The sequence below is a fragment of the Coregonus lavaretus genome (genome assembly GCF_964263955.1).
Source record: "Coregonus lavaretus genome assembly, chromosome: 36".
In the NCBI taxonomy this organism is placed as follows: domain Eukaryota; kingdom Metazoa; phylum Chordata; class Actinopteri; order Salmoniformes; family Salmonidae; genus Coregonus; species Coregonus lavaretus.
This window is the reverse complement of record NC_140023.1, coordinates 16708136-16720518: the sequence shown is the minus strand read 5'-3', so window position 1 is coordinate 16720518 and position 12383 is coordinate 16708136. Positions and strand designations below refer to the sequence as shown.

Genomic DNA, 12383 nt, shown 5'->3' with positions numbered 1-12383 from the left:
AGCTAATGATTCACGGAGCATGCGTGAAGCCTGGTGCAGAATATGTAGATAGAAATGCAATACATAGATTGAACAGTCCATATACAGATGTTATAATAATAGGCCTATTGGAACATTCTTATTTGTAGGCCTCATTGAAGGTCTATCTGACCTCTCCCCATTCAGATCAGAGTTTACAGATCGACTTGATGCCAATGACAGGATCTCACGGTTGCATAAGATAGGAGCAGTCTGTGCAACAAAGAGGGAATGTGGGCAGACTGTGCGTAAAAAACAACAACCTGCTATTAGGCTGCAGCACAATTATTTTCCTTCCATGGTAAACATAACACATTTAGAATCCCATTGCAAAGGTAAAATATATGTCTACGTCTCCATCTGCCGGTGTCATGAGGTGCATGGTGAAGTACAGGGGAATTAATATTTGTGGGGCAATTCAATTGTGCCACAGCGTCATTATGCACGACCAGAATATGTGATATAAAACATATAGCTAAACCGAACGAGTTTTCCATATAGTTTCTATAGAGCTCAGAGACAGATGTCTAGTTTCGCAGGCTGCAGCAGCTCACACCTGCACGAATAGTTAAAAATCCTCTGACATCAGCGCTACACCAGGTGGACAGTTCCATCGATGCTCGGGGAAAGGAACATAGCCTCCACCTCACAATAGTAGAACAGATCAATGGATTTAAATATATATATTGTAGCCTAGACCTATAAACGTTTTGTTCAAATAAATTCGTTTTAGAAAATCTTATATTAGCATGCGCTTATGTTATGGCGATAATGTAAATCTCAGTGTGTATTGGGTCGGTCTGTCTTAACCTATATAAGCACAGCCAAAGCTTTCCAAAGCCTCTCTCGCCAACCGCAAAGATGAACTACGGATCTGACCACTATACCTCGTCGTCCTACCGAAAGGTCTTCGGGGACGCTCCTCGTTTCTCACCCTCAACCTCTCGTATGAGCAGTCCCTCCGCCTCCTCCCGCAGTTCTGTGTCCTCCAGCAGTTACAGGTCTGCGGTGTCTCTCCCCCGCAGCAGCTACTACAGAAGGACCGGTCAGTCTTCTTCCTTTTCGCCGGTGCCAGGCGACAGCCTCGACTTGACTCAATCCTCCGTCCTCAGCACTGAGTTGAAAGTCACCCGAACCAATGAGAAAGAACAGCTACAGGGTCTCAATGACCGCTTCGCGATGTTCATCGAGAAAGTGCGTACCCTGGAGCAGCAGAACAAAGTCTTGGAGACGGAGCTGGTGACCCTGCGCCAGAGACAGCACGAGCCATCTCGCATCGCGGACCTATACCAGCAGGAGATGCGCGAGCTTCGCGCGCAAGTGGAGGAGATCGGCAGCGAGAAAGCGCACATTCTCATCGATAGGGACAACTTAGAAGAAGACCTGCATAAGCTTCGGGCCAAATATGAGGAGGAGATAAGGGCGCGCGAGGAGGCTGAGCAGACCCTGCGGTCGTTCAAAAAGGACGTGGATGACGCCACCATGGCTCGGCTGGATCTAGAGCGCAAGGTGGAGGGCCTCCTGGATGAGATATCCTTCCTGAGGAAGGTCCACGACGAGGAGGTGGCCGAACTGAGCGGTATGGTCCAGGCAGCTCATGTGTCAGTCGACGTGGAGCTGGCCAAACCCGACCTCACCTCGGCTCTGAAAGAAATCCGCAATCAGTACGAGACTCTGGCTTCTAAGAACCTGCACTCCGCGGAAGAGTGGTATAAATCCAAGTTTGCCAATCTCAATGAGCAGGCCACCAGGAGTAATGAGGCCATGCGGGCCAGCAGGGAGGAGATCAACGAATTCAGGAGACAACTGCAGTCCAAGACAATTGAGGTGGAGACCCTGCGTGGTACCAACGAGTCTTTGGAACGGCAGATTCGAGAGATAGAAGATGGACACAATCTTGAAATCGCAGGTTTTCAGGTAAAATAAGTTTGTTTGCACTTTGACTGCTCTCTCTCTCACACATACACGCACCCCCCATTGCACAGGTGCGCCTGTGTTGGGGAAGTGAGAACATCATGCCTATGCATGATGGAGAAGTAAGATTACGCACGCAAATTATTTGTAGAATAAACACGTCAATGCATAATTTCTATTGCAATTGGTAGCCGTCTTTGCATCTTAAAACATTGTTATTATTTTGAGACTGTTGCATGTTCTGGGATGAGACACTGATATCTGGACCTCAACCTTCCCTGTCCATGGTTCTGAAATGCTCTTAACTTGAAACTGCACGAAGAGGCAGGATCGCCTCTTCATGATCCAGCCTCTGCTATCTGCTAGGATTTATAGCAGATAGCAGCAAGGGTAACCTTCTGCTTGAATCATCACAGCTGTATGTTGTATCCTATCCAGCTGAGAAACTCTTATAAGACTGATCATGAGAGCTTGCGGGGGCTCCTGTGGCGTGAGGTCATCATATATACTGAACAAAAATTAAAGGCAATTTCAAAGATTTTAATGAGTTACAGTTCATATAAAGGCCCTAATCTATGGATTTCATAAGACTGGGCAGGGGTGCAGCCATGGGTGGGCCTTGGAGGGCATAGGCCCACCCACTGGGGAGCCAGGCCCAGCCAATCAGAATCAGTTTCTCCCCACAAAATGGCTTTATTACAGCTCATGAAACATGGGACGAACACTTTACGTTTATATTTGTGTTATTTTTGTTCAGTGTATCACTATCACACTGCTTGACATGACAGGAAACAAAACGGCACGTTGGCATCAGAGTAGTCTACTAACCTAGCTTCAACCCCCTAGAGTAGACTGACCAAATGCAGTGCATTATACTGAACGGACCCTGTGTATTTATACTACCCTAAATCGGATTAGCGGTCATCCGTTTTTGGCATCTTGCGCAGACGGCCACGGTAAGTCTCGGGGGAGGAAGCGTTCAAATCCTCTTCCTTGCCACGCACAAGCGAACACTTAACTAGGCTACGGTGTCCTTATAGAGAATGCATATGGTTATCTGGAAATTCATGTATAGATAGCCCACTGTATGTCACTTTAGGTATATATATAATAATACTAATTAAACAGGCATGGTATTTATATAGTGCTTTTCAAGGACCAAAGCTGCTTTACAATTGTAGAAAAGAACAATGCCAGACTAAACAGTAGACATATTAAACAAAGAGTAGGGTTTAAGGAAAGGATATAGATTACGTTTTCTGAAAAGGGGTGGTTGGGTTGACCCATCTGGACTAAGTTTTTTCCTTGGTCCTCTGTAGCTCAGCTGGTAGAGCACGGCGCTTGTAACGCCAAGGTAGTGGGTTCGATCCCCGGGACCACCCATACACAAAAAAAATGAATGCACGCATGACTGTAAGTCGCTTTGGATAAAAGCGTCTGCTAAATGGCATATTATATTATTATATTATATTATAATGACATTCAGTACTGAGAGGCCTTCTGCAAAGGAGATTTTAAGGTCTAATTTGTTTCTACCTTTCACCTAAACAGGATACCATTGGCCACCTGGACAATGATCTGCGGAACATCAAGAACGACATGGCTCAGCATCTTCGAGAGTACCAGGATCTGCTCAATGTCAAAATGGCTCTGGACATTGAAATAGCTGCTTACAGGTAATATCCTTCTCTCTATACCAGGACCTGTGACCTGGTTCTGTTTGCAAAAAGTCTTACAGTGACTCCCATTTTGGGAACATGCCGTAGCCCTCCATCCTCTTCCAATATGAATGTTACAATATGTAAGTCACTAATCACTCTCAGCTATAAATGTATTGACAACATACACTTTGACCTGTGTTTGGTCCTCAGAAAACTGTTGGAGGGAGAGGAAACTCACTTTAGCACAGGAATATTATTCGGCGCCTCAAACCATGGCACCCGTCATTTTGGATATCAGCCACGTGCCTCAAGCTCTGCACGGAGTACCAATAAGGAGAAAGAGTCTGTTCAGAAAGATGGCTTCAAGGAGATCACTGAGGAAAAAGTGGAGAAGAGCGATGAAGCAGATATCAACTCAAACTAGAGACACTCAACATAAATTCAGAGCTTGTGAGCCAGTTAACTACAGGCACAGAGCAAATGTACTGTATATCTTCAATTATTACTATAATTATTACTATGATGCATTATGTGCAGCTGAGCACTGCTACACTTTCCAGCTTCACTTAAAATAGTGGGATTCGAGATGTCTTAGTTAGTAATATGATATATGGAAGGTAGGTAGTTGAAATGAGTGAGTTTTGTAATTTAAACAAAGATAATATTTTAAAGAAATTGATATATTTTTGTAGCCTGGCTGCCAGATCTGTTTGTGCTTTAGCCAACTCTTCTGTCGTTCGTTGTCATGCCATGCATGTACAGTACATGGAAAATATTTTTGTGAGTTGGGGCTCTATTGATGAAGCCATTGAAAATGTACTGTAACCATTTTGTCCCTATTTATTGAACCTTGTTGAACACATCAATAAATGACTGACAAGTCTGTTCACTGCTCTCTCAGATCCCCCATGAGCCGAGTAGAGCAGGAAGGATGCAAATAGGTTTGATTTAGATCCAGGCCACGCACTGAGCTGAGAGGATATGAACTCTCCACAGCTAATTGGCTTGGCATTTGGATCAACTTGAAAATCATCCTTTCAACGCTGACAACCTGCTAAAGACAAATGCATCATTATTTACATTTTAGTTACTGCAGAGTGATGGGACTTCCCATTACCTCCCTGTCCTTCTCTGAAAGGCACGGGCTACTGCATGAGCTCAGGGTCAGTCCTAGCTTAGTGACTAAGAGTATGACACTGCACTGAACAGATCAACCCTCACCCCTAGGGAGTCACGTTCCTTCTTCAGAGCCACATTACAGGTCAAAACATAACCTAAACCTACTTAGCATATCCAAACGTGACCAGAAACCAAATTCACATAATTACCATATCCACACCTGCTAATGCAAAATGTAGCCCAATAAAACACAAAATGGGTATATAATATATTGCATAGTATTTTATTAGTGTTAATATTGAGAAACTACATGTATCAAAAAGGCCTGTTTGAATTATCTTCAAGTAACAGCTGTGTGTCTCTAAACTCTGGTCAGGAAAAACTCAAACGGTTCATCAATATTCAAGACAATCACATGAAGTGACAATAAGCATTTATAGACAGTCTGTACAAACTTTCAAAGCGCTTAAATTATGTATGATGTAAAACAAGGAAACCGTACAGATACAGTGTACATTCAACTCATAACTACAGTGTAGCAAAAACATGAGCTTTTGGTAGTAGTAGCATGACAGATCCTTTTTCTCTTTGAGCCCTCTGAAATCACTTCAGTCTCTCAGATATAAAACTATAACCTAATCCTAACATAACCCTACCAATTTACAGAAGAAGACATCTGGACCCTGGATTCAGCAATTTACTGAAAATAGTCAGGCAAGTAGGCAGAGAGGAGAAGACTTGATTCTGTAAGGCATTAGTAGCAGAATGAAGACCATGGTTCCCTGAAGGTCAGCATTAATATCAGGATCACATGCATCCCACTTTCCCCTGCTCACATGTGAGCAGGCAGCACCAGTCCAAAGTGGAGAACCAAAAGACCATCCTGGGAATAAAAACACAGTAAAAACTCATAAATGGAGGCTAACAATATCAGGGCTATTTCCAGACCAAAGAGTGACTAGGAGTACATAGGGTCTTTGAGTGGACCCACCTGTAGAGCATCGTCTCCCATGGAGCCCTGAACCTCTCGCAGCGACTGGTAACGGTCCAGGAGGTGGTCTCCACACACAACATCCACCTGCACCACAACACGACATCATATCATTTCGATAGACTGCATGACATCATATGAGAGTGACACACCGTGTGACAACGTACATGGGGGTCATCAGCAGGTAGCCTAGCGGTTAAGGCCAGTAACCGTTGGGCCAGTAACCGAAATTCCGCTGGTTCGATTCCCAAGCCGACTAGGTGCACAATCCGCCGATGTGCCCTTGAGCAAGGCACTTAACCCTAATTGCTCCTTTAAGTCACTCTAGAAAACCGTGTCTGCTAAATGACTCAAATGTAATGGGGGGGGGGGGCACCTGAGAGAGATCAATTTCAATAAGATACAGAAATAGTATTCCTGAATAATCACATTTCCATCCCTGGTTTAGAACTGATCTAAAAAAAAATGAACAGAACTCTGGACAATGTCACTGCTTGTGACAGTGCTTACAATCTGTTCTCCTGCTACTCAGTGCACTCTGAGCTCTGGGGTAGTTACCCTTCCTCTGTCCTCTGCAGATCTTACTCCCAGACGAAGCCGGTGAGTGCCAAGAAATCAGCCTAAGCCTATAATCCCTGTCCAGGTGTGTTACTGCTAAACACGTTATGTACAGGTAGCTCTGCTCCCAGGTTGTGTTGTTACACTCTGCACTTTCATATTAGACACAAGAACACTTCTCTCACTGTCCTTGAATGAGCTTAACGTGCATCGACCTCGCACTTGGCTGCTTGTCCTAGAGTGCCCCGGCATTGCAACAATGCAGGTCACTAAGGTATATTTCAGGGGATGCGATTGAGATGGGTTCCTCACACACAGGTATATACACAACATGCCTCTTTCTTGAAGCAGAGCGCACTCTCACATTATAACGAGGAGATATACTGTATGTCCATATTTATGCCTTTCCCTATCGGGCATCTTGCCAGGTTTCCCTTTCAGAAATAGTTCATAACCTCATCAGACATCCTGGTAAAGTCAACGTGAATTCTCCTCCCACTGACCTGGCAGGTGGGACTCAGCTCCATCTTCCTCCTGATGAAAAGTTCCACATGGCGGACGGTGGCCTCGCCCGACACTCGCACGTACCGCCTCTCCAAAGGCTGGTCAGGGACACCAGTGTTACAGATTTCAATCCCTTATTAATTTGAGCAATATATCAATATAACCAAAACAACTCAACAACATTACTTTATGTATGACCATTGCTATATAGTGGCTGGATAGCAGCGTTATCGCTGTGACTGTTATTTCTTTTAACAGTCTCATACAACTGTCATTAAAACTTGAGAAAAGAGCTTGTCAGCAGTAATTACCTTATAGTTGTTTATGCCTTCTTCCGCTCTGGATCAAAACAAAACATGACATAGAATTTTCTTAATCCCTGCAACCAATTTTGTAAAGTTAACCATCAATCTTATAACTTGAAATGTTCGTCCTAGTCCCTATGCACTCAATGGAAGAACAGCACAATCTACTGGGGAGGCAAGAATGACCAGAGACAAACATAAACAATAACATTTCACTGAATATCCCCCATCCCTCAAATAGAAGACGCTAATGCTAGGGAGAGACTCACCCCACAAACTCCAGCTGCAGAGACACGTCCAGTTCAGGAGGGATGGTGAAGACAGACTGGGGAAGCAACTCTCTCCTCTGCTTCTGGTTCTTCAGCACAGGGACCGCGGGGGATGCCACCACTGAGGTCAGAGAGAAAGACGAGAGTTACAGTAGTATTAGGGGAATGTTCCACACACAGCATTGAGACAGACAGAGACTGACATGGATAACACCAGAGGTAGAGGCTGTCTTCAGTCTTCAAATATGCAAACCCTTCATATAATCAAAGCTCCATCAAATATCTGCCAAAAACAATTAACAGCAACAACAAATAAGTAGGTATTTTATACCTGGTTTAGGCACCTCCAGTCCTCTCTGTTTGTAAAAATCTATCATCCTTGCTCTCTCCACTGCAAAGAAAATAAAGAGTAAGAACAATATTTATCTTAATTGCAGAACAAAAGATTGACATGTGGCGGTTGGGAAAATGTGAGAAATGGAAGGCTTGTGGATACTTACTTTCTTCTAGATGTGGCAGCATCTTGTAAACAATATCTTGCAACTGTCTGTCAGGCCTGTGGAGAGATAAAAATACCCACCATACAGTTAGTATTTACATACCTGTGTATAACTGAGTATTAGCCTATAGATTTTTACATTTACATTTTAGTCATTTAGCAGACGCTCTTCTCCAGAGCGACTTACAGTTAGTGAGTGCATACATATTTTTTTTATTTTTCATACTGGCCCCCCATTATCATTGATAATGGGCCAATGGGAGAGTTATAGTTATCTACTGCAAAGCGGACTTCTGCACACGTTGTTTCAGTGAAAATGTCAGTTTATCGTGGCAACATTTACATTTAAAATGAGTTTGCACTAGGGCTGCACCCATTTAGTCGACTGGTCGATAGGCTGTTGGTCGACCAAGATTTTTTTAGTCGAGCAGTGGCAAATATATATAAGCTACTCAAAGTAATTTTTTCTTCACCTCAAACAGCAAGTAAACAAAGTCTGTTTTTACATCCATTGAGAATGACAATAGTTCCTCAACGTAGCCTATGTGAAAAATCTTTCCAGCTCTCTTCCTTTCGAGTACCACTCAGCATGAAAGGGGGAAAAATGTCATGCTCTGATCCAGTGGAAACATCCTAAAATAGTCCTACCTGATTACTTCTTATCCCTTGCGCAAATAGCCTACAGCTATGTCTGTCTGGAGCTCACATTTATACAATGTTGCAAGTTTGCTAGCAGGAGCTTCAGGCCTGACCAAGTTAAAACAATAGTTGATACAATGTTTCAAGTTCCTTGTAGCCAATGTGATTTATAGGATACTTATTTTTATCAGGATATTTTCTACCTGCGGGCTGCAAAGTCTTTATTTGTTGTCTTTATGTAGGCTATTTTTACATATTGGCAATAGAAGTTACTTTTAGATTTGTATCCTTTTCATTAAGATAGAATTTTGATTAACCACATGACATTTTGAGATATGAAGACTTTACTATAAATGAAATTAAACTGTTCCACAGAAATGTGCATATGAAAATCATAACTGGCACGCAACGCAGATCAGTAGAAATGGTACGATAACTTGGCAATCCAAATGGAAAAGGTTGCCGACCCCTGGTGTAGCCTATTAACGGCAACTTCAGAAGCATAATGCAGAATCTGCAAAGGCCAGTAGCAGTGGGCAGCAGGAGGACGAGGGTCAGAACAGGGTTTTTTTCTTCTGGTTAGGCTATATATTGATCTCTGGCTCCATCTTTCTTTATTTCACTTTTATTTAACCAGGTAAGCCAGTTGAGAACAAGTTCTCATTTACAACTGCGACCTGGCCAAGATAAAACAAAGCAGTGCGATAAAAACAACAACAGAGTTACATATGGGGTAAAACATAAAGTCAAAAAATACAGAAATATATATATATACAGTGTGTGCAAATGTAGCAAGTTATGGAGGTAAGGCAATAAATAGGCCATAGTGCAAAATAATTACAATTAGTATTAACACTGGAATGATAGACATCTGCAAGAGATTATGTGCAAATAGAGATACTGGGGTGCAAATGAGCAAAATAAATAACAATATGGGGATGAGGTAGTTGGGTGGGCTAATTTCAGATGGGCTGTGCAGTGATCGGTAAGGTGCTCTGACAACTGATGCTTAAAGTTAGTGAAGGAGATAAGAGTCTCCAGCTTCAGAGATTTTTTGGGTCTTCATTTTTAAGCGCCATGCTGAAAGTATCAGACAAGCTCAGTAGCCTAGATATAGTTTATTTTATTCAAACATAGGGTGTCTATATATGTAAAAATACACATTAAAAAATGTAAACCAATCGATTGGAACAGATGACTCTTGGTCAACCAATATATTTTTTTGTTTGGGACAGCCCTAGTTTGCACATTAGTAATCTGTACATTTGTGCCCCTTTGGACTGTGCAGAAAGCAGAGTTGTGCACAGCGATTCAGTAGACAAGCGAGTGCTTGAAATGGATAACAGTGGCATCTACTGACAGACAAATCAGTACCTGTGCGTCACACTAGGCTATTGTGTACCAGGTAACTCCCCAGCAGGGAGAGGGTAACCATAGAAACGTCATCTTTAAAGAACACGAATGATGACTAGCAGAAAAACAACCTTTGATCTCTCTTTTTGAACAACTGTTATAAACAACATGAACCGATGTCTTCAAATTCAAAACCTCTGATACAATTGAACAAGACAAGAGCCTGTGTGCTCTTAGATATCGTCAGGCAGGCATGCTTACCTTTTTTGTTGTTGTTGTCATTTTAGCAGACGCTCTTATCCAGAGCGACTTACAGTTAGTGAGTGCATACATTTTCATACTGGGCCCCCGTGGGAAATCAACCCACAACCCTGGCGTTGCAAGCGCCATGCTCTACCAACCGAGCTACAGGGGACTACAATAAACCAATACCTTATATTGTACAGTGGTTGTGTCTGGTGGACCACAATGCTGCAATTGGGACACCTGTTGCTGTAGAAGAAGTGTTTCACTATGCAGCTTTTACAAACTGGGAAAGGGAAAACACATAACAAAGCAGTTATGACTGATGTGATGAGCCTGAAGTGATTGCAGTCATATTTCAGGAATGTTCATCTTAATTATCGTAACTCACAAGTGTGCAGACACTCTGTTATGGTGGTGGCATCAATGAGGAATCCGCAGCAGAGAGCACAGCGGATATAAGGGTAGAATTGATTAAGAGGGAGTTCAGGCTGTGAAAAGATGTAAAAACAATGTAATTCCATATTACAGTGCATTACATTTATAGAGTACAAACCATTGTAGCTACCATGTAACTACCATATTCATAACAGTACATTATGACTCGCCACTAGCAATATAAGAAACACTAGATATTGTCCAAGTCTCCAGTACTGTACCTCATCCTCGGAGTCAACATTATTGGACGTCCCATCGTGGTCTTCCGATCCATCGTTGTCAACACTGTTCTGGCGGCTACCATCGGTTGGTGTCGCCTCTTCTGAATTCTGACCGACACTCAAGCAACCGCCGGGTCTTTCGAGTTCCTTGGTCCTGTCCTCCATGTTACTGCAAATTGGTTTGATTTCTGCGTCAATAACTTTTTCAATTAATCAATAATTTGATAATCACCTGACCCTGGTCTGTCCGTTGAGGGGCAGTGTTGCTAACGTTAGCAAGCGTGCTGGCTACTGTGGTTAGGAATACAAAACACAAAACGATAACAGTCCTAGCTTTACCTTAACGGACTACCTATTAACCACATACGTATTTTAACCATTAACTCTTGCCTTAACGTTAACACAAAATAAACTAACAAAACCAACTGTAACAGTTGCTCGCTATCTACTTTTGTTGTCCTTCGAGTTTCAGCAACTTCCGGGTTGTCGCCATGGCGGTGAAACTAGCCAATGAAATCCAAGCTGAGCAGAGTCCCCTAGAAATAGAATGTCTAGACTGGCTCACAGTTTGCTTCTCTTATCGTGCATCATAGGAAGGAACATTAATTAATTAATTCATTCATATGACAGGGTCTCCAACCCTGTTCCTGTAGATTTTCGCTCCAACCCCAGTTGTAACTAACCTGGATCCGTTTATCAACCCGCTATTAGAATCAGGTGCGCTAGATTAGGGTTGGAGTGAAAACCTACAGGAGGGTATCCCTCCAGGAACAGGGATGGTTTATTGAAGTTTTATCAAACGTATATCCTATAGGCTTACTATTGGTAGCTATAGGGATACATGGCTCTGCGTGTATGGATCGGGTGCCTTCAAACAATGGGCTGAAAAAATCTATAACTATTAATTTGGCCATGCAGGATACAGGGAAATGTCAAACATGATGAATGGTTGCATGGCAGTAATATACCCTGACCAGCAGGGAGCACAGAACCCAGCTCTGCAAGCAGCAAAGTCCTCATGGTTTTATATAATATGCCATCAGATAGAAGTGCTTCAGTATTTCACTTAGTTGTTGCATCTCTCATCTTTTAAAACATGGCTCAATCAGTGGCGGCTCCTGAAAAAATTCTCAGGAGGGGCAATTTTTCTGATGATTTAGGTGACCTACACACGTGCACGAGTCCGTGCACGCGATTCCAGATATCTTTACCTCTGAATAAACTGCCTTTATTATACCATATCCACCCTGTCCAAAGTCTCTACTTGGTCTCAGTTCTCCAGTAAACTTGTGATTATCAACAGTACACAACGGTAACAAACAATTGGGGGAACTCACGGGGCAGATAGTAACCACTTAAAAGGAAGCGATTCCCAAACCTTCCATAACAAAGCCATCACCTACAGAGAGATGAACTTGGAGAAGAGTCCCCTAAGTAAGCTTGTCCTGGGCCTCTGTTCACAAACACAAACAGACCCCACACAGCCCCAGGACAACAACAACAACAACAACAACAACAACACAATTAGACCCAACCAAATCATGAGAAAACAAAAAGAGAATTACTTGACACATTGGAAAGAACAAACAAAAAAACAGAGCAAACTAGAATGCTATTTGGCCCTAAACAGAGAGTACACAGTGGCAGAATA

The 12383-nt window shown here is 42.8% G+C and overlaps 2 protein-coding genes across 2 annotated transcripts; one reads left to right on the top strand and one right to left on the bottom strand.

The window, feature by feature from the left end:
* Positions 1–879: 879 nt before the first annotated feature.
* Positions 880–4017, top strand: inaa (internexin neuronal intermediate filament protein, alpha a; the record flags this gene model as incomplete). The annotated part of the gene is made up of 3 exons (XM_084153515.1): positions 880–1935; positions 3484–3608; positions 3804–4017. 3 exons carry the CDS (start codon positions 880–882, stop codon positions 4015–4017), a joined length of 1395 nt encoding a protein of 464 aa, XP_084009641.1.
* Positions 4018–4973: 956 nt separating this feature from the next.
* On the bottom strand, positions 4974–11237 carry pcgf6 (polycomb group ring finger 6). Its single transcript, XM_084153523.1, has 10 exons — positions 10733–11237; positions 10465–10564; positions 10263–10359; positions 7840–7895; positions 7671–7730; positions 7340–7460; positions 7077–7104; positions 6765–6863; positions 5704–5790; positions 4974–5595 (listed from the first exon to the last, which is right to left on the bottom strand). The coding sequence occupies exons 1-10, from the start codon at positions 10895–10897 to the stop codon at positions 5545–5547; spliced, it is 864 nt and encodes a 287-aa protein (XP_084009649.1). The 5' UTR covers positions 10898–11237; the 3' UTR covers positions 4974–5544.
* Positions 11238–12383: the final 1146 nt, after the last annotated feature.